The 23010-nt window shown below is 40.7% G+C and overlaps 1 protein-coding gene across 1 annotated transcript in view; it reads left to right on the top strand.

Moving 5' to 3' along the window:
• LOC124619168 (WD repeat and FYVE domain-containing protein 3) overlaps nucleotides 1–23010 on the top strand; it is a 297546-nt gene that overhangs the window by 174768 nt on the left and 99768 nt on the right. Inside the window, exons 33-35 of the mRNA XM_047145406.1 lie at nucleotides 4448–4652; nucleotides 10214–10306; nucleotides 12993–13149. Coding sequence (XP_047001362.1) covers nucleotides 4448–4652; nucleotides 10214–10306; nucleotides 12993–13149 — 455 coding nt within the window. The remainder of the gene's footprint in view (nucleotides 1–4447; nucleotides 4653–10213; nucleotides 10307–12992; nucleotides 13150–23010) is intronic.

Genomic DNA, 23010 nt, shown 5'->3' with positions numbered 1-23010 from the left:
CCTCTCTAGCACAATTGCATGTTTCTGTCCTTCGTCTTGCTTAGGTGAACTAGTGAACATCAGGGGGAAAAAATCAGTTCAAAAACTGTGAGGGGTGAGGGGAGGCGTAAAGAGGTATGTCATTTAGCAAATCGCTAGCAAAATCAGCACCTTCTGTCAGAATTGACCAAATTTTTAAAGGAGCAGCAGTTTAAAAAATTTCAACTATTCGTAGTAACTCACTCACATGAAGTTTATGATTTGTAAATTGCTTTACTGCAGCCTTAACTGGTATCCGATTTGTGTTTAGTTCAGTTTTTAAACCTTGTTGCATATGTTATATAAATGCAGCCAACTGCTAGTCTTCTTGGTCAAAAGAAAGGTGTTATACTGCCGCTTGCAAAGCAAGATTTGTGATTGCACATAACTTCATACTAAATACGAGTTTCAGTGTGTTGTTAGCTAGTATCAGGTGTGGTAAAAAAGAAAATTAAGTGCAACGTATACTTTCTATAAGGAACTGAGGCAGTAATTATCATTTTATATACCAGCAGAGATATTGTTGGTGGATGGTTGCTTTGTAATGGTTACAATATCAGTATTTAAAAACAAGTCTTCCTTACTTGTTCCCAGGCATGAATTTTTGACCAAATTTCCAGCTACAACAGGTGGGTCTTCTCACCCTGGGGTCTGGATGACCTGCCATACCTTCTTAACCTTCCCCAACCTATTCCTCACCCCTCCCTGAAAGCTATTACAGTGTCATGTACTTTTATATGGGCCTATTGACTGTATTAAATTTGTCGCTGATTTGTCAAAACCGGATATTTTGAGACTGTGGCTGTGTGAAAAATACAAGTTGATTCTTGAAAAGAAGAAAACAGCAACCAGGCACTGTTAATAATGCTGTTTATTTACACAAGTAGCCCCATTACCGATTTTGAACAGACAGGTTCATCTTCAGAGAGCTGTTTATATTTGTTGTCATATACAGTTTCTGGCTGCTTTTTTTTTCTGTAGTGGCAAAAGTTCATTGGGGTGATGACGCCCTACAGCAGAAAACGGCCTGTTTAACTGTAACTGTACCTAATAACAAATGAAAACAACGCAAACAAATCTCAAAGATAGAACTGTTTGAATTTTAGATTACTTACATTGAAATTCCCATGTCTTTATGTTGTGCTGTTGATTACTGTCCACAAAATGAATATTACATTAGGCAATAAGTGTGACTTGTTGCATCGAGAAATTGGAGAGGAGTTCATCTAGATGTAGCAGAAAATAGAGTAATGTGATACACAAATAACTACTGCTACACCAGGAACAAAAGGCACTAGGAAGAAAATAATCTTCTGGTAGGTACTAGTTGCTAGAGTGGTGTAGGCCAAATGCTGCATATCAACGTGCCAGTCTTCACTATGTGACAGAGGACATAGGGCCATTGTACAGGCTGTTTGGTGAAAGGGATCAGGTGATCATAGTAAGTGGCGTAGGTAACAGTCCGGCTAAAGACCTATGTAACCAGTGGGTGTCCTGGACGAAACATGATCAGCAACTTCTCATAAAGTGCCAGTGTGGCATTGTTGGGTGTCTTGCAGCATCATGATCAGTGTTGGGTAAACATACAAAAATGATAATACCTTTAGATGTATGGATTAATTTTGTGCCGTGCAAGTGACACATTGTACATGGCATTTGAAAGTTTTAGGTGACCAACACAAGAGGAATACAGACCTGCTCCTAAGGTTATTGTAGCCTAATAGGTTTTAGACACTGTTGAGCAACTGTATGGGTTTGTTGCAGTGGAGACACTATAGTTAATTTTTTTACAGTTTAGTACTGTAGTGGTCACAAGTGTATAATGAAAATTGGTTCAGTCTAATGTAGTTAACATTTCAAACAATGAAAAGTCCATATGGAAATGCTAGATTGCTACTCACCATGCAGAGGTGGTGCTGAATCACAGAAAGGTGCAATGAAAAGACTGCTAAACATATAAGCTTTTGGACAAAAAAGTCCCACTTTGGAAATAGAAAACACACACACATTCACACAAGCACAAGTAACACACACATGGTCACTTTCCTCAGTGGGGTGCCCACATGGAGGCAGCCACAGTGGCTGGAGACAGTGGTCATGTGTGAATGTGTGTATATTTTCTATTTCCAAAGCATGGCTTTTTTGTGCAAAAGCTTAAATGTTTAGCAATATTTGCATTGTGCCTGTCTTTGTCTCAATGTCTCCTCTATGCAATGAGTAGCTATCTATCCTTGTCATAAAATAATTAACATTTCATCATTAAAAAGTAAATATAGCTTTTATGATATTGTCTATGGTATGGCATGATAAATGATATTAGTTGCTGCATCTAGGGGTCTGAAGATGGTGGATTGTATCACCAAAACCCGTTACAAATAAATAAAAAAATACATACAGCTGAAGGTATTGCACATACAGCTGAAGATAGTATCATTATTGCTCATAAGACAAGGAAGGGTAGCCTAGCTGAGCATCTTGCAAAAAATATACAGGGGCTACAGTTGCATAAACCCTTGCAATTACTGGTGTCAGAAAGGCATTTTTTTGGGATAGAGAAAGGGTTGAGGTAGTTAGTCTTATAGGAAATTACGGTGGTGGTCTTCCACCACTGTGATTTCCTATAATTTTCATTATACACATGTGACCACTACAGTATTAAAACTGTACAAAAATCATTTTGAAACGATTATGTTCTGTGCGTGTCTGGACATCATGTAACCATATGGTTAGAGAAGTTAAGTATAGAGAGTAAAGCTATAACTAAAAAGTTCCATCTGGGTACCTTCTTCTATTTCATAAAATAACATTTTAGGAAACTTGTTGCTTATTTACTGTATAAGTTCTGGCAGAACGTGCAGCTCAGAGGGATGCGAGTTCGCCAGCTAGGAATGTGGGAGGGATGTGTAGTCAATGCACGGTCTAGGCATACGATGTGCAGGTGCTGGAGCCAGTGCGTTGCAGCGCATGAAGGAGGTGACATGGGTTGAGAGGGGCTGACAGGACAGAGGAAGGGGGTGGGTGTACAATAATGGGTTAGTGAAGATTGAGGCCGGGAGGGTTATGGGAGTGAAGGATAAGGGTAACACCCGTCTGTCTAGTTGAGGAAACTGTTTGCGTGTAGAAGGATCCAGATAGAGCAAGTTGTGAAGCTGCCATTGCAGTCAAGCATGTTGTGCTCATCTGCATGTTGCGCCACTGGCTGGTCAACTTTGTTGTTGACAACAGTTTAGTGGTGACCATTCATTTCCGGTTGTCATACCAACATAAAAATGTTATTCTTTGACATTGTCAATGGGGAGGTACTTGATCTGTTGATTAAAAAAAGTGTTTATAAATCTTGGTGTAGGATTTTATCCACAAATGTTCCAACATAAAAAGCTCTGAACTGATTTCTGCAAGTTAGTATGTGACATGGCTGCTTTCACAGGTCGTCCTGCCTCTGATGGTGTAGGATAGGCCTGTAGCAGGACTGGAGTGGGAAGTGCTAGATGGGTGGACTGGGCAGGTCTTGCATGTGGGGTCTTCCATGGGGATATAGCTCCTGTGACATTAGCTTTGGGTTGGGAGTGGGAGTAGCACATGAATGGACCAACCCCTCACCCCCCCCCCCCCCCCCAGTTTCAAATTATTTTTTTCTGTGATGTTCAGTAGTTCAGCTTGGGAGGACAGAAATGGATAATTATGCTAGGCAGGAAACCACCTTACTATTCAGTTGAAGTGATTTAGGCAACCCATGCAAACTAAAATGAGAAAGGCAACCTCCTTTCTCCAGACCCTTCCCCCCTACTTCCACTGAATGTGAAGCAATGATATAACATCACTCATTATTTATCTTGTTCACAATAAGTAGAATATTCTGTAAATTGATTTGTTTCACATCTTTACAATATATCATGCAAAGTGACCCATGGAAGGTGTAACTAACTAAATAAATAACTTAGTCAACAACAGTATAATGAGAAATGTAATTAATTTCAGATTGTAGCCTAGAAACCAGTTGATTTACATAGAAAAATAATTGAAATTTCAAGCTCAGCATAAATATTTTTAAGTATAAGACCTACTAAATGAGGCTCACAAAGGCCTAGAATTCAGTTATGCTCTTTGTCATTGCATCATTGCACTCTACAGGATAATTAAAAATATCAATATTTACATTTTGGAAGACAAGGCCAGTGTTATGTTATGTCATAGAGTTTAAAATTAAAGTAGCAACAGTGTAAAAACTTGATAATGATGATGAGAAAAATTGCTATTACAAGGATGAAAATAACTACAAAAAATGCTTCCCAATATATAGATATGTTTCTGTAGTTATTTGATGAGATTTAATTATATTTATAATTGTATATTTTTGTATTGTGCATCTTTACTGCAATGCTTTAAAACCATACTGATATACACCACTTTTACCATTCTTTCTTTGCAGGTACTTTTGCAAAAGATCCACATGAAGTATTTGAGTTTGTGGTGAAATTAATAATGCAGGCAAAGCGTCGCCCATCAACAGTTTCCTTGGAAGGTCTTTACCATTGCCTGAATCGCACTATATTGTTCCTATTGTCCCGCTCTACAGAAAACATAGCTGACCAGATGGCTGTACTGGAGGCACTCCACAAACTTACCACGCATAGGTAAGTTGAGTGATGATGTTGTTGTTGTTGTTGTTGTTGTTGTTGTTGTTGTGTGTCCCATGGTACTCATTGGAAAGAAACTCCTTGTTGTTAATTAATTTGGTTACTACTCTGGCCATTCCTTTGCTTAAGAAAGAATTTCTTCAATTATGCAGTTCCAGCCAGCACAAAGCAGTAAATTTTGTTCCTTTTTTTCTCCTCCCTCCACCTTGTTCTCTCTCTCCCTCTCTCTCTCTCTCTCTCTCTCTCTCTCTCTCTCTCTCTCTCTCTCTCTCTCTCTCTCTCAAAAGAAAACTTGTGTTGCTGCTAATCCATCAGATTTTCTGTATAAAATTCTATGAGACTTAATACTCAGGTCAGTGGTGCAATCTCTATGCCACTCACAAGGCAACAAAATGACGCAATTGATGATATTAAAATTTTAAATGTCTGTAAATTACATGTTGTTGTTTATATTTTATCCAGTGTTATTCTTAAAAACCTGTATGTGAAATAAATAAATGGTAGACTACAAGATGTGTTTTATCAGAGAAACGTGGGAAGCAAGTAAGTATTTTAAGCAGAGGTGCCTGTCATCCCAAACATATTTTCTACAATGTGAAAGTTGGATAATGTTACCAAAATTACATCATGAGAATGCGGGCTTCCTCAGTGAATTTTTTTCTGTTATCTCATGTTATCAGCTAAGTTTCAGTGCTTTCTTGAAGCTACCTTTCAATATGTTTTGTACTCATCATATTATGGCAAAGTCTTCTTCAGTCTTCACCTGAGTAGGAAATGGATTTCCAGAAAATGTTGCCATTTGCCTGATGACACACATTAATTTCCCAGCTGCTGCGAGTGCAGGAATTAATTGCTATTTTCAAATAATTTTGCAGGAAATGTGTGTTCCATCCTTCATTGTCAAGCTCTGAGTGAGAGTATTAATGGGGTGTACGGAGATATAATTGAGTGAACTGGACCGAAAGGCTTATTTCTCTAACACATGATTTTAAAAACAAGAGCATTTCACTGATGAGAGAGAACATTTTGACTGTCAGCTTGTTTGGCCCCTGTCACTTGCAGAGTGCGGGGGGGGGGGGGGGGGGGGGATGCACACTGGCCCCATCCACCCACTAGCTTGATTATTTCTTTCCGCTCCTTCTACTATTGTTGGTCTGAGTCATTTCCATTACAAAATGAGATTTTCACTCTGCAATGGACTGTGCACTGATATGAAACTACCTGGCAGAATAAAACTGTGTGCCAGACCGAGACTCGAACTCGGGACCTTTGCCTTTCGCAGGCAAGAGCTCTACCTTGTCCACAAAAGGCAAAGGTCCCAAGTTTGAGTCTCAGTCAGGCACACAGTTTTAATCAGCCAGGAAGTTTCATTTGATTTCCATTACCCTTTTAGCCTTCTCACTGTTACTATTATCCTCTTAATTGGCAAGATTTCTCTCACCACATATGAGTTGTTGGGGACCCCTTGTCTGCTCTGACCTGCGTGCCAGTCTGACCCATACACTCACTCCTCTTTAAATTATTTCTCAGCTCCGGCATCAGTATTGTGTTAGTGTCTCGATTTTACCACTACTGCATACGTTCATAAGTCGAACAAATAATTGTGCCTGTCTACAACATAATGTGTATTCTTTACAGTAAGTAGCAGTCTCTCTTTTCCTATGTTGTTGGACTGATAACCTTGTTGTTTAGTCCCATAACTATCAACCAACCAACTGTGACATTGAGTCATCTGGTGGCATTGTGGTTATGATGCACAAATGGAGAATCATTCTAGTGACAGTCGTCTTCTTCCTTGGCATTTGTCCTCCTTGCTGGCGAGGTCCACTGTTTTAGTGCTCTGTTGCCATTAAATCCAATCTAGTGCCGGATGAGGGTGCAGCCCTGAAATCTAGAGATCTCTGTGCAACCTATCAAGCCATTCCTACGTGGGTTGTCCTACAGGCTGTTTACCATGTATTCTCAAACTAAAACTAGTCTTTGCTACTGTTGTTGTGTCTGCTCTAAGAACATGCCCATATCATCATACAAGGCTTTCTCTGATCGTGTTTACTATTGCTGGTACTTCATATAACTTATGAACTTTATCAATTGTGATATGATTGTGCATTGCTAATCTAGATGTCCTTCTGAGCTGCTTTGTTTGGATGTCAGAAAGTCATCATTCCACTTCATTTGTTGAAGGGCAGCATTGAGCAACATACTGTGTAATTGAATGGATTACAAATTGGTGTAGTTCTAGTGACTGTAGGGGCCAAAAATGGGGAAATCCATTTACTTAAACGACTTTGACAAGGGGCAGAGTGCTATGGTCTGGCACATGGGAATAAGTATCTTGGAGGTGGTGAAGCTGGACAGCTGTTCACGTGCTACTGTTCTGAGGACCTGTGGAAACGTTTTGATGGACGGTTGAATACAGGAGTGGGTTTCAAGGTGCCAGATGTGCACACTTTATCATGTAATGAAAGGGGAGCTCAGAGGTTTTTCCACTCTGTAAAGCAGGATAAGTGGCATCTGCAGCAGATCTGATGACAAAGTGCAATGCTGGTATGGGCATAAGTGCTTTGGAGCACACAGTTCAGCACACAATTTTGAATGTGGGGCTTCACAGCAGATGAAGCTCTGTGTTCTCATGTTGACCCAGTGATGTCATCATTTACAATTGCAGTGAGCACAGTGTCATCAAGGTTGGATTGCGTATGGATGGAAATGTGTCACCTGGTCGGATGAATCACCATTTTTTTGTTACACTAGGTTGATGGTCCTGTCAAGATATCCATAACCCAAGCAAACGGCTGCTCACTATCTGTCCTGTGCCTCGAACACATGCCAGTGGAGGCAGTATTATTCTATTGATGACATTTACCTTGTCTTATATAGGACCTGTCGCGCTAATTGAAGGCACCAAAACAGTTGTGGATTACGCAATTATTGCAGACCACCTCCACCCCCACCTCCATCCCTTCGTGCCTGATGTCTTCACCGACAGTGGTAGCATGCGCCTTCCAGCAGGATGACTGTCCATGCCACAAGGCCAGAATTGTGTTGGAGCGGTTTGAGGAGCATGATAGTGAATTTCTACTGGTGTCTTAGTCACTAGATTCACCTAATCTGAACCCCATGGAACACCTCTGGAATGCTATCAGGCACCAACTCCACACCCACAAACCACCAGTCCATAATTTACAGAAATTACACGATCTGTGTGTAGACACCTAGCACCATATACCTCCAGAAACCTACCAAACACTTGTCGAATCCATGCCGTTCAAAATCACAGCTGTACTGTTTTCCAAAGGTGCACCAACACACTATTAAGCATGTCATCATAACATTTTGACTCATCAGTGTGGAACTAGCACTGATAGAAACAGTGGAGATCCTGATTTATGTTATAGAGCAAATATTGATAAAAAGCATCAGGGGTCAATTTTCAATGAACCTGTCTACATATACATCTACACCTGTCCTCTGCAAACCAAGTTGAAGTGCATGGCAGAGGATACTTCCTATTGCACCAGTTATTAGGGCTTCTTCCCGTTCCATTCATGTATGGATTGCTTAAAAGCCTCTCTGTACACTGTATTTAATTTAATCTTGTCCTTTTGATTCCCTTGAGAGTGATATATAGGGAATTGTAGTACATTCCTAGAGTGATCATTTAAAGCCAGTTCTTCAAACTTTGTGAAGTGACTTTCTTTGGACAGTTAGACCCATGTTCAAGTGCCTGCAACTTCAGTTTCTTCAGCATCTCTGTTACACTTTGCCACAGGTCAAACCTGTGACCATTTGTACTGGCCTTTTCTGTGCACATTCAATATTGTTGGTCCTATTTGGTATAGGTGTCACATGTGTCAGCAGTATTCTAGGATGGATCACACATGTAAGCAGTGTTCTAGGATGGGTCACACGTGAGCAGTGTTCTAGGATGGATCACACAAGTCTTTTGTACTCCTTTTTAGACTGACTGCATTCGCTAGTATTATAACAGTAAACCGAAGTCTGCCACAAGCTTTCCCTATGACTTAACCCATGTGATTGTTCCATTTCATAACTCTTCATAGTGTTACAACCAGGTATTTGTATGAGTTTATTGATACCAACTTTGACTCATTGATACTATATTCATAGAATATTATGTTGTTTTTTTTCCATTTTGCACAACTTTACACCTTAGAACATTTAAAGCAAGTTGCCACTCTTTGTACCTGTTTGAAATATTATATGAGCTGACTGAATATTTGTACAGCTTTCTTCTACAGTACTTCAATGTATATAATGGCACCATCTGCAAAAAACCTGAAGTTACTATTAATATTGTCTGCAAAGTCATTATTGTACAGTGTGAACAGTGAGGGTCCCAATACACTTCCCTGGGGCACAGCTGAAATTACTTATGCATATGTTGATGAGTCTCCATCTAAGAAAATATTACGTGTCCTTCCTATCAAAGAATTCCCAATCCAGCCACAAATATCCTCATTTTAAGGGATTATTTTCTCGTAGGTGGGAGAGAGAAATTTGGGGAAGCATGATCAACGTGTTGGCACTACAATGGTTACAAGTTGTGTTCTGTTGGATAAGAAAGTATCTTATTGCTGTCTTCAGTTACACAGTCAGAACTTTGCTGATATTAACAAAAGTAAACTCAGATTGTGCTGTTATCGCAGATCCACAATCACACACAAATATTTGTTTAAATGTCAATAAATTGATCCTGAGATGTCATTCATCCAAAGAGAAGGGAACATTTGAAGACTTTTCAAAGGATTTGATGAATAAAATTATGCTGAATTACATGCGGCAGAAAGTGGCAGTGAATATCATGTGCCAGAACAGAAAACAGTCATGTTTGTTCTCGAGATATGCATCAAACACTTGCTCATAAGATTTGGAATCACAGGTTTGTTTCCAGCAAACTATTCGGGGGTTAGGGGTGTTGAAAATTCTAGTGATTTAAATGTTATCAGAGATGGTGAACTGTGTACTGAGGTGAATGAAATGGTCTTCGTAACTGTAAAAGAGAGCTAATGGAATGGAAATAATTGAGAGGAGAGGGAATATTCATAGTATTTGTGCCAAGGATAATCACATCACTAAATAAATGAATGAAATAATGGCAAGATAAAAGACAGTGAGATGGAGAAGAGGGAGGGAAAAGATAAGGAATAACTCAAGGTAAATTTTAAGAAATGGAGTCTGTAACTGAAGTTGTATAAAAGCAGCACCCAGGAAATAATTTTGTATTACAAGATACTGAAAAATGTTCAGGGAAAGTTAAAGGAAACTGCAGGAGGTGACATACATTGAGAAGGTTGAGGTATCCATTGATGACGAAGTTGATCCAAATGACTTATATAGTGGCACAGATGTCGAAATTCTCTTGTCTCGCAGTTGGAATTAAGGTTGTTGTATCTGCCATTTTACACATTGTATTTGTGTTTACTTTGCTTCTCTGCAGTTTACAATTACATACAGTATTTACCTTATCTTTTGTTTTTACTTAGAATAGTATTTCCAAAGGTATTTAATTTAATTCTGGGCATTATTGATTTCAGAGGTCTAATCTTTGGTGCAGGAAATCATGAACTGGATTTTGTCGGCTGCCTAACATACTGTTTATTGCAACTCACATCTGATATGAAAATTATGTGAGTATATAACAATGTTTCCATAAATCTTAACTTATGCTGTATTGGAAAACACAGTAGAAAAAAAAAAGAGAAATTTTTAATTATACAAATACTGTTCAGAGAACAGCATTTTCTGGGGGAAACTTACGAATATACATCGTAATAGATAAATCATCTTTTTTTCCTGCCCTACTTGTGATATCTAATGTTATCTTTCAGTAATGTTACACAGTTCTAGAAAGAAACCTGTCTAAATACAGTCACTCAGTAATTAATATTGCTCTCTTTCTCTCTTTGCAGGAAGTAACCGTTAACTCTCCTCTCCTCCCCCCCGCACACACACACACACACACACACACACACACACACACAATGTTTTAACATGATATGACTTACTTTATCTTGGATAAACTGCAGACAGATTCACCTACATCCTATAGCTTACTGAGAAATTTACTGTTAGACTATTGTTACAAGATTATACTTCTATTTTTTTCCCTTCTTTTCATTTTATGTGTGCAACAAGGTTTTAACATTTGATTGCATAAATTTGTTGTGTGCTGTGTGCTCTGTTGAAATCAGATGCCACTCGTATCTATGGTTATAATAGTGTTCGTGAAAGTTGCAACAGTCAAAAAGAGAGCTCAAATGAGTGAAAATTCCAAGGACATGAAACATTAAGTTCAAAAAGATTTTCTCCTATTGACACAACTTCATGAGAAATTAAGCCTGACACTGCCCATAACGCAGCTATTTCGGTAGCCACTAGTCTGCAGTCTGGAACTTTCACCACGGTATTGCCTTTTTGCTATAAATTGGTTTGTCAGCTACTTTATTTTCAGCTTCTTTGGTGCAAATGTTTATGCAGATCACTTCCCAGCGGTGTGTGGCAGGCGGTACCCTGTACCACTAATAGTCATTTCCTTTCCTGTTTCACTCGCAAAGAGAGCAAGGGAAAAACAACTGTCTGTATGCTTCCATGTTAGCCCTAATTTCTCGTATCTTGTCTTCATGGTCCTTACATGCATGTACATTGACAGCAAAAGAATTATTCTGCAGTCAGCTGCAAATGCCACTTCTCAATATTTTCTCAATAGTGTTCCCCAAAATAAACATTGCTTTCCCTCCGGGGATTCCCATTTGAGTTCCTGAAGTATCTCCATAATACTTGCATGTTGTTCAGACCTATCGGTAACAAATCTAGCAGTCTGCCTCTGAATTACTTCAAAGTCTTCCTTCAATCTGAACTGGTTTGGGTCCCAAACCCTCAAGCACTACTCGAGATTAGGTTGTGCTAGCATCCTATCACGGTCTCCATTACAGATGAACCACACTTCCCTTAATTCCCCCAATAAACAAAAATCAACCATTTCTCTTTCCTACTCCTACCCTCACAAGCTTATTCCATTTCATATTGCTTTGCACCGTTACCTCCCAGATATTTAAATGACATGAGTGTATCAAGCAGGACTCTACTAATGCTGTATCTGAATGTTGCGGGTATGTTTTTCCTATTCAGCTGCATGAACTTACATTTTCCCACATTTAGAGCAAGTTGCCATTCATCTTACTAATTAAAAAATCTGCCTGCCACTTTCTCCTGCAGTTACTCAACTCATACACCATAACATCATTAGCAAACAACCCTGTCCACTAGATGATTCATGTATATAGAAAATAATAACTCTCTTGTCACAATTGCCTGGGACACTCCTAACAATACCCTTCTTTCCTGATGAACACTCGCCTTCGAGGTCAACAACACTGGGTTCTATTACTTAAGCCTTTGAGCTGCTTGCGTATCTGGGAACCTGTTCCATATGTCAAATGCTTTTCTGAAATCTAGAAATGTGGAATCTGCCTGTTGTTCTTCATCCATAATTTGCAGTATATTCTGTGAGAAAAGAGCAAGCAGAGTTTCGCACAAGCAATGCTTTCTAAAACCATGCTAATTTGTGGATAGAAGCTTTTCTGTCTCAAGGAAATTTATTATATTCAAACTGAGAATATGGTCAAGAATTCTGCAACAAACCAATGTTAAGGATATTGGTCTGTAATTTTGCAGGTCTGTTCTTTTACTCTTCTTATACATAGGAGTCACTTGTGCTTTTTTCCAGTCACTTGGGACTTTGTATTGGGTGAGAGATTCATAATAAATGTAAGCTAACTAAGGGGCCAATGCTGTAGGTTACTCATTCTAAAATAGAATTGGGATTCCACCTAGACATAGAGGCTTATTTCTTTTCAACTCTTTCAGTTGTTTCTCTATGCCATGGATGCTTATTACTACCACCTGTATGGGAGTCTGTTTAATGGTCAAAGTGTGGTATGTTTATACGATTCTCCTGTGTGAACAATTTCTTAAATGTGAAATTAAACCTTCAGCTTTTGTTTTGCTACCTTCGACTACTTCGCTGGAAGCCTTAGACCTGCTTTGCGATTTTGCATAGGACCAGAACCTTTTCGGGTCATATTGATATGAGTTTTCCCAGACATTTGCTTTTGGGTGTAACTATTCAGTTATTCCGCTAGGAAATTTGGAGTGGAAAAATTTGTATGTATTGAGCAGCAAATGGCCATTGAGTGGTGATTTGTCTTCATATATACAATTTATGTTTTGTTGTTTCCTCATGTGTTTTGTATTATGGGATAGGTAGATTTTTTTCATTTGTCTAACTTAAGTAATTGATGAAATTCTTTCCAGGTTGGACACAAACATAAAAACAACGTGGCATGTAAATCCTCAGACAGATGAAACAGAGGATAGGTTGACGTCTCACCAGGGCCACAACCTGATGGCAGTGGCTGCACGAAGAGTCTGGGAAGAGCTGTACGTGTGCAAGAAACCTGCAATTGAAGAGGTACTGTTTAACTACTACTTATTACTTCATAAATTATGTTGATTACTGTTTATGAACAACCATAAAAAACTTTAGCTTTATCCACATTGAAATGGTAGTCAAACAAGCATGAAAATATCATCCCTGTTCACCATTGTTATAAGTAAATACACATACAGGAAATGATTTCTAGTGCATCAAACGTAGTGGGTGTCAAATAAAGTGTAAGATAAAAGGTTATAAGTTTCTGAAAAAGTAAACCTCTCCTTCTCAGACAATGGAAACAACAGGTAGGAATATCAACAGTGCAAGAAAAGACGAGATTGCTACTTGCTGTAGGAAGATATGTCAAGTTCCTGACAGGCACAATTAAAAAGACACTTACATATAGCTTTTGGCCACAGCCTTTGTCAGTAAAACACACACACACACACACAAACACACACACACACACACACACACACACACACACACACGCGCGCGCGAAAGAAGAAGAAGAAGAAAAAGAAGAAGAAGAAGACGAAGAAGCAAGCACACCTCAGGCACACACGACTGCCAACTACAGCATCTTGGGCTGGTCTGTCTGCAACTTGACATGTATTCTTTACAGTATGTAGCAATCTGTCTTTTCCTGCATTGATAAATTTCTCCTTCCTCCAGTCCTACAGTGGCAAGACCTTTTTGTCACCAACCCTGCCAATTGGACTGAACCCAAAGCCCTGTCTCCTCCATTGACTCTGCAGTTCGTGTACCTTTATCGCAGGCACCCTGCTCATCTTTGTTGATGTCACCACCATCTACACTAGCATTTCCAATGCACAGGTAGTGGCCAGTAGCTTCCAAAGGTAGTGTTCAGTAGCAGCAAGGCCTTGCCACTATTGAACACTACCTTTCCCAATGCCCAACTGACTCCAAACCTACAACCTCCTATCTGGTCTTTATTAGCAACTAAATCCTCACTTGCAATTACTTCATCTTTGAAGGCAATACCTACAAACATATCTGTGATATGACAATGGGCACCTGCTTGGCACCACCCCATGCCAACCTGTTCATGGACGATCCAGAGAAAACCTTTCTAACCACCCAGAATTCGAAACCTCTCATTTGGTTCAGACTCATTGATGACATCTTTATGATCCAGACCGAGGGTGAGGAAACCCTATCAACATTCCACCAGAACATCAACACCTTCTCCCCCATTTGCTTCACCTAGTCCTCCTCAGCCCAAAAGCCACCTTTCTTGATGTTGACCTCCACCTTGGGGATGGCTACATCAGTACCTCTGTCCACGTCAAACCTACCAGTCATCAATAATATCTCTATTTCTACAGCTGCCACCCATTCCGTACCAAGAAATACTTTTCGTATAGCGTAGCCATTCATGGCTCTTGCATCTGTAATCACAAGTAGTCGCTCTCCAAATATACCAAGGGTCTCGGTAATCCCTTCACAGACTAAAATTACCATCCCAACCTTGTACATAAACAAATCTCTAGTGTCTTGTCTTTCCAGTCACTTCCACCTCCCACATACCCACTGTCTAGCCACAAAAAAGCATTCCTTTCTTGACTCAGCACCACCCAGGACTGGAGCAACAGAATCACATTCTATGCCAGGGTGTTGACTACCTCTAGTCCTGCCTTGAAATGCGGAATATCCTACCCATCTTCCCCGCCCCTCACATGCTGCTATTCTGCCACCCAACAAACCTATACAGTATCCTTGTCCATCTCCTAGCCCAATATCTCATATCCCTGCAATAGACCTAAATGTAAGACTTGTCCCATACATCCTCCCACCACCACCTACTTGAGCCCAGTCACAGACATCACCTATCTTATCAAAAGCAGAGCTACTTGTGAAAGCAGCCCTGTGATCTGCAAGATAAGCTGCAATGACTGTGCTGCATTCTATGTAGGCGTGACAACCAGCAAGCTGTCTGTCTGCATGAATGGCAACTGACAAACTGTGAACAAGAGACAGCCGGACCAGCCAGTTTCTGAACGTGTTCCCAACCCCCAACCCTCCCCCCCCACGCCCCTCTCCCCCGCATCAACCTTCACTAGCCCCTGTTCCTAATGGATCACTACACAGCCTTCTATACCACCAACTCACCCGCTAGTCTTTTTCCCTCCTCGATTACTCTCCTTTTCCACTTCCCCGCCCACCTAGGTCTGGGCTTTCCGTAGCTGTCCGTGTCCAGTCCCTGCTGTCAGAACTGGGGTCATTCCCTCTTCTGCCTCCCTTCCGGGTCTGTACACCTACGCCTCCCTGGTGTTTGTCCCGGCCGTCTGTCCGTCTGGATTTGGCACAGGGCCCTAAGGACTCGGTTCCGCCTGTGGCCCTCCGTCGCCGTTTTCTTGCGCTCCTCGAATCATTTCCGGGCTGTGAGCCTGTCTACACTGATGGTTCCCTGGTTGATGGTCGCACTGCCTACGCCTTTGCTCACTCTGACCATGTTGAGCAACGCTCCTTGCCAACTGGCTGCAGTATTTTTACTGCAGAGCTGGTGGCCATCTTGCGCGCTCTTGAGCATATGCGTTTCTGCTCAGGTAGGTCCGTCGTCATCTGCAGTGACTCCCTGAGCAGCCTTCAGGCCATCGACCGCTGCTATCCCTCCTCTCCTCTGGTGTCCTCCATTCAGGAGGCTGTTTCCACCATTGCCCGTTCTGGTGGTTCAGTGGTCCTGGTTTGGACGCCCGGTCATGTTGGCATCCCAGGGAACGAACGTGTAGACAGGCTGACCAAAGGGGCGATCGACGCCCCGGCTTTGGAGATCGGCCTTACGGCTCGCGACCAGCAGCTGGTGTTGCGCCGTAAGCTGATTGGGATGTGGGCTGCTGAGTGGCGTGGCATGACAGCCCCGAATAAACTGCGGGCTGTCAAGGAGACGACCAATGTGTGGCGTTCCTCCCTGCGGGCTTCTCGCCGGGACTCGGTAGTCCTGTGTCGGCTGCGCATCGGCCATACATACCTGACGCACGGCCATCTGTTGCGTCAGGAGGATCCCCCCTTGTGTCGGTGTGGGTCCCGGCTGACGGTCGGCCACATTTTGCTGGAGTGTCCTCGACTGCGCACACTCCGGCAATCTTTTAATCTCCCGGGCACTTTGGCTTTGGTTTTATCCGATGATGCCTCCATGGCTGACACTGTTTTACATTTTATCCGTAGTAGTCCTTTTTATGGTTCGATTTAGGGAAGTCCTGCGCCTTTCCCTTTCTGTGTCTTTTGTCCTTGTGTCTGTTGCTGTTCTGGTGTGCCGTCAGATGGTTGACTCTTTCCCTTTTTTTCTCATGGTCAGTCAACCAGTCTCCGGCCTTCCTCCTTTCTTCTGTTTCTTTCTGTCTGGTGTTCCTCTGTCCTGTTCTTGTCTGTAGTGTTTCTTGCTGCATTTGTGTTCTTTTATCGCCTGGGGGGACGTCTCCTCCCCCTTTGGTTTTTGTCTGCTCCGTAGATTTTCGGCTCGCCTGATTTTGGAATGGGGGACTGATGACCTTCGCTGTTTAGTCCCCCTTAAACATACCAACAACCAACCAACCAACCACTTCCCCGCCCATACCCTTGCCACCCCCTCCCCTCCTGTCTTTCAAACCACCCAACTGCACCTAGCTACCCTACCTTGTCCCCACCATGTCTCTGCGTGCTCCCACAAGCAGAATAAGGCCTTTTGCCTGATAACACAAATGTGTAGCAATCTTTTTGTTGTGCCTCTCAGTGACTCAACATCTCTTCTATATTGTGAGTAGCAATCTATCCTCAGATCACCAAATGCAGTCCCCACTTGATTTACACATATACCTTATAGTTTGAGATAAACGAATATAATGTATCCAAATTAAATTTTAAATCCAAAATGTGTAAATATATAGCCAAAATGATTATTTGGGTTTGTCAAAATAATTTAGCAAAACACAGTTGCCTGCTAGGAAATCGATTTGTTGGTCACACCAGACCATTGTATCATGGCTACAAGCTTAACTTGCACACTGTGAACTGATACCAGTGCAAGATAATTCACGTCTTCAAACCTGTCAGAATTCAACTTAAAATCTGAAGTAATAAGTGGAACGCACATGGTTGTAATTTGATAACACAGCTCCAAATGATTTTCAAATTTGAATGAAAATAAATGAAACTACAAGCTGTTACAATAATACCAGTTCAAATATAGAAGCTGTAATGTCCCACTGGTTAGTGAGTAGTTAAAAATGATTTAAATACTTGTGAATATCTTGCCTTCGGTGTCCCTCGATGACTGCATGCTCTTTCGACAATGGATTTCACTACAATGATGTAGACCACAACTGAAGTAAAGTAAGTACATATATTTATTCACTTCAAAACCTGTATCTTATAAACTCATTATCAATCTTCGGTGTAATAAGCCTCGTTGTTACTACTACAGCTAACTGATGGTAGTACGTACTACACTGGTGATATTAAATAGTCCAGATGCAGTAATTTGATAGAAATAAGTGTGTGAGATCCATTGCATTGTTCAACACTAATAATCAACAAAGTACGAATATAAAGTCACATACCATTCTGCCTTTTGCGATGTTAAATCAAACTGTTTAACACTCCGAAATAATCCGTCACTGCACTGTTCTAATATGCTGTTTTAGACAGTGTCAAACACACGAATTGCTCTATTGTAAATCAAAACCTGAATCATGCACCAAGAACTTATCTCAACTGTATGCACAGATCTGTCCTCTAGTGGGTCCAACACTCATCTGTCCTAACAATACTCAAGGCCGAATATTTATACTCTTTCGACAATGTACTACTGGCTATAATAATGCAAAACATAATTTATAATATGAAATAGTTTATCAACATTATCAAACACTCTACAATATTCCCTACTTTGCGAGAACAAGTTTAAGACATTTTCTAAACACGTAAAAATCACATCAATATTGAAATTGCAGAAATAAGCATTCTTCAATGCTAAATGATCAATTATCTATATTTTGGGAAATAGGCTCGAGATTTAATTTGTACCATTTACAGATGATGAGAATGACGTATATTATTCTTTTATCTAAACATTTTCCTTATATTAATTTCCTGAATCTGATTTTGATTATATATGGTACAAAGGGTATGGTAGTAACTACTATTGTTTGGTATTGCTATTATTCTTTTAAAAGCCTTTTTCCTATTATCGAAAAGTAATTGAATTTAATTACAGTTGGAGATACAAGAGTATTGATCTAGCAGTACATAATGCAGGGGTGGTGGTAACCATAAGCCTGGAACGTTACAAAGCCAAACATGAAAAACAAATTGAAAATTCAACACTAATATAAATGTCATATGTCAGAAAATTAACTATCTCCAAAAGGAATTAAAAAGGCACTTCAGACACAGGATAACAGATCACCTGAAATGAAAAAAAGAAGTGAATAAAAATATGGGCATCACAAGTCTTTTGTTTGATTGCAGCATTGAGTAGGCATAATTGTTTAAATGATACGACATAAAACACATGCTATAAATATTTATCTTGTGTTTATCTGCTAAATTATTTGTGGAAGTAGATGTGCACTTTATAGCAACTTCACTAGTGCCTGCTTTTTGGAGTGTTTGCACAGAGTAAAAACAAGACTGCCTAGAAATTGCACAGTGGACTTTTATCAGAATTCTCATAGTGAAATGAAGACAAAGAAGTGGACAAAAGGGGTATCAAATTAACCAGGTTTAGTTTTGCAAAGAAAGATTTAGCATCTTGAAAGTAATAAGGGTACTTAAGAAAAAACGTTATTAGTGATATGAGGGAAAACTCTTGTCTGAATTTTCATAACCAAATGAATAGTGAGGCATTAGAAAATGGGGTATCAAATTGGCCAGTGGAGATCTAGTTTTGGAAAAAAGAGATTTAATTTGTGTGAAAGTAACCAGGGTCATTAAGAAAAACTTAGTTCTTTCAGGGAAAACCTGAAATATTTCAGAAATAGCAGTTGATAGCTTTGTACATGAAATGTCAAAAAATATCAACCCACAGCATAAATTGAAACTTGCTCATTTTTTCGTGGTCTATGAACTCTTAATAGCAATAACAACAACAATAATAATAAAACAACACCAATATATATTTAAATATACACTCCTGGAAATTGAAATAAGAACACCGTGAATTCATTGTCCCAGGAAGGGGAAACTTTATTGACACATTCCTGGGGTCAGATACATCACATGATCACACTGACAGAACCACAGGCATATAGACACAGGCAACAGAGCATGCACAATGTCGGCACTAGTACAGTGTATATCCACCTTTCGCAGCAATGCAGGCTGCTATTCTCCCATGGAGACGATCGTAGAGATGCTGGATGTAGTCCTGTGGAACGGCTTGCCATGCCATTTCCACCTGGCGCCTCAGTTGGACCAGCGTTCGTGCTGGACGTGCAGACCGCGTGAGACGACGCTTCATCCAGTCCCAAACATGCTCAATGGGGGACAGATCCGGAGATCTTGCTGGCCAGGGTAGTTGACTTACACCTTCTAGAGCACGTTGGGTGGCACGAGATACATGCGGACGTGCATTGTCCTGTTGGAACAGCAAGTTCCCTTGCCGATCTAGGAATGGTAGAACGATGGGTTCGAAGACGGTTTGGATGTACCGTGCACTATTCAGTGTCCCCTCGACGATCACCAGTGGTGTACGGCCAGTGTAGGAGATCGCTCCCCACACCATGATGCCGGGTGTTGGCCCTGTGTGCCTCGGTTGTATGCAGTCCTGATTGTGGCGCTCACCTGCACGGCGCCAAACACGCATACGACCATCATTGGCACCAAGGCAGAAGCGACTCTCATCGCTGAAGACGACACGTCTCCATTCGTCCCTCCATTCACGCCTGTCGCGACACCACTGGAGGCGGGCTGCACGATGTTGGGGCGTGAGCGGAAGACGGCCTAACGGTGTGCGGGACCGTAGCCCAGCTTCATGGAGACGGTTGCGAATGGTCCTCGCCGATACCCCAGGAGCAACAGTGTCCCTAATTTGCTGGGAAGTGGCGGTGCGGTCCCCTACGGCACTGCGTAGGATCCTACGGTCTTGGCGTGCATCCGTGCGTCGCTGCGGTCCGGTCCCAGGTCGACGGGCACGTGCACCTTCCGCCGACCACTGGTGACAACATCGATGTACTGTGGAGACCTCACGCCCCACGTGTTGAGCAATTCGGCGATACGTCCACCCGGCCTCCCGCATGCCCACTATACGCCCTCGCTCAAAGTCCGTCAACTGCACATACGGTTCACGTCCACGCTGTCGCGGCATGCTACCAGTGTTAAAGACTGCGATGGAGCTCCGTATGCCACGGCAAACTGGCTGACACTGACGGCGGCGGTGCACAAATGCTGCGCAGCTAGCGCCATTCGACGGCCAACACCGCGGTTCCTGGTGTGTCCGCTGTGCCATGCGTGTGATCATTGCTTGTACAGCCCTCTCGCAGTGTCCGGAGCAAGTATGGTGGGTCTGACACACCGGTGTCAATGTGTTCTTTTTTCCATTTCCAGGAGTGTATTATATTTCATGCTTGTCTGAACCAAATTTGAAAATTTAAAAAACAGAGAAAAAGAAACAGTCAGATGTATTGTGAAATCATCTGTCTCAAAGTAGAAATATAATAGATTAGCGAAACATTTGGGTTCCTTTGAATGATTCTTGAAATGCTGCACAGCAAATGTGGTGCTGATTGAGAATTTAAAGTTGAATGTTTAACTTAGAATCATAAAGTTTTAAAAAATACGAGAGGATATTTGTCTGATGGAATTTCACTCATTGATCATCTTACTAACATATGAGTATGTCAGCTGCTGTAAATGATCTTGAGTATCATTCGGCATGTTAAATATCTCTCTAATCTATGTTATTTCTTACAGTTAGACAAATCATTTCACAAAAGATTTGGTGTTTCTTTTCCCCCAGGTTATTGCTGTTAATACCGTATTTACTCGAATCTAAGCCGCACCTCAAAAATTAGACTCGAAATTCAAGGGGAGAGAAAAGTTTTAGGCCGCACCTCCAAATCGAAACAAAGTTAGTCCATTGTAATATGAGAAACAATTTAGGTCGAATGAATGACGATACAGCTACAGTAGTTTGGTTTGAGTCGTAAGCTTAGCAGTTAAGCTTTACCAGGTAGCCATTGCTATGTGTCAGGTGCTCCATCCGTATTTATTCGGGTACCCTTCCTTTTTCACGTGCTTCATCTGGTTTGAATTGATTGCTTATTTTTCTTTGATCTGATAAGTGCCATTCTCTTTGTTATAGGTGTTTACGTCACTCTAAGCTGAAAATGCATTACTGTACTGTGTCATGTATTGTTTGTCGCATTCTGATAATGTGTGTTTATGGCCTGTCGTCGCTCGCAGCATGGCTTGCTTTTGTGCACGCTACCGCCGCTTACAATTAAAAAGAGAGAGAGAGAGAGGAATTGTCTCATTAGCGAGACAATGGCAAGAGACTGCTATTTGTTGTTACTTACACTGCTGCTTTCTTTGATAATGATCAACAAGAACTAAATAATAGACTGTGTATGATAGATGATGATCTGAACGAGAGTTTAGCGAAAATTTTTCTCCGTTTGAAAATCTTTGCAGACTCCTCTTTAGTACATTACATTCTGCACAGAAATTAGAGTCATCTTAGATTTAAAAATCTAGTCAATTGTCGTGCTTCATTTCTGACTGTATCATTATTAGGCATAAGAATAATACGAATATAAACATGACATGATATGTATATTCTTCCGCATTTGCTGATGTCTCACTCTAGTTTCGTAGTTTATTAGGCAGACAGCATTTAAATGAGATAACAGCAAACATGAAACAATACATGGCAAAATGTTTCTATTCGTATTATTCTTATGGTGAAGAGAATACTGCATGTGATTCACAGTTCATAAAAGTTCCTATTAGCAACCGTCACTTCTCACAGGAAGGAAAAAATTCAGAACTTAGAGTTGGCCATATTGACAAACATCCCAAACAGTCTTGCCAGTCGGATTTTCGTAGTACATTGAAATGCTGCTACATTCAAAGATGGACAATACGGAATTTGTATTTACTTCATTGGATAATGTATGAAAATGCAGTGGTCGAAACTCAGGGCGGAGAAAAAAAGCTCGTCTTCCACCTTTTTTTTTTTTAATTTATTTACTGACGCAGAGGTTTTGGTGCCAGTATTTACCTTTGTGCCTGCAAAGCATGCCTGTGTAGCGCTACATATATTCGACGGCAGATGTTAGTTGTGGCGGCACCTACCAACATTTTTCAGAACTTCCACTTACTTTGCACTCAATTCTAAGCCGCAGGCGGTTTTTTGGATTACAAAAACCGGAAAAAAGTGCAGCTTAGATTCGAGTAAATACGGTAGTTGTCCATTAAGTCTTTCTGGGTGACTTTTAGTAACATTAAAATGGGATAATCTTTGATTACTTCCACTGAATAGGGGTAGTGAATTGAAAGTAATGTATCATTACAACATAATCACTTTGATTAGGTGGTGTCAAGTATTTCTTAATTTACTTAATTAATGTTCTCTTCTGTGAAATTAAAATCTCAGGACCAAAGTTTAAATTGAGAATTTTCGGTATAGCTGAGAATTATTATTAAGTAAATAATGTTTGAAAGTTTTTCAGTCATGTAAAGACCTTACACATGGGAAATAACAATGAAATAGCCTCAAACCATCAGTTTTAAACAATGATAGGGTTTCCAATAAGTAAGTGTTTGTTGTATGTACTCTTCCACAAAAGAGTGGAAATCCACTACATCACAAATATATCAAATCTTTACTCATTCATACATTTTACGGATGTGATTTCCTGGCAATATGTTCAGTATCTCTCTCCTTTTGCCTTTGAC

The sequence above is a fragment of the Schistocerca americana genome, chromosome 1, assembly GCF_021461395.2.
Source record: "Schistocerca americana isolate TAMUIC-IGC-003095 chromosome 1, iqSchAmer2.1, whole genome shotgun sequence".
Classification (NCBI taxonomy): Eukaryota; Metazoa; Arthropoda; class Insecta; order Orthoptera; family Acrididae; genus Schistocerca; species Schistocerca americana.
This window is presented reverse-complemented; position numbering and strand designations above follow the sequence as displayed.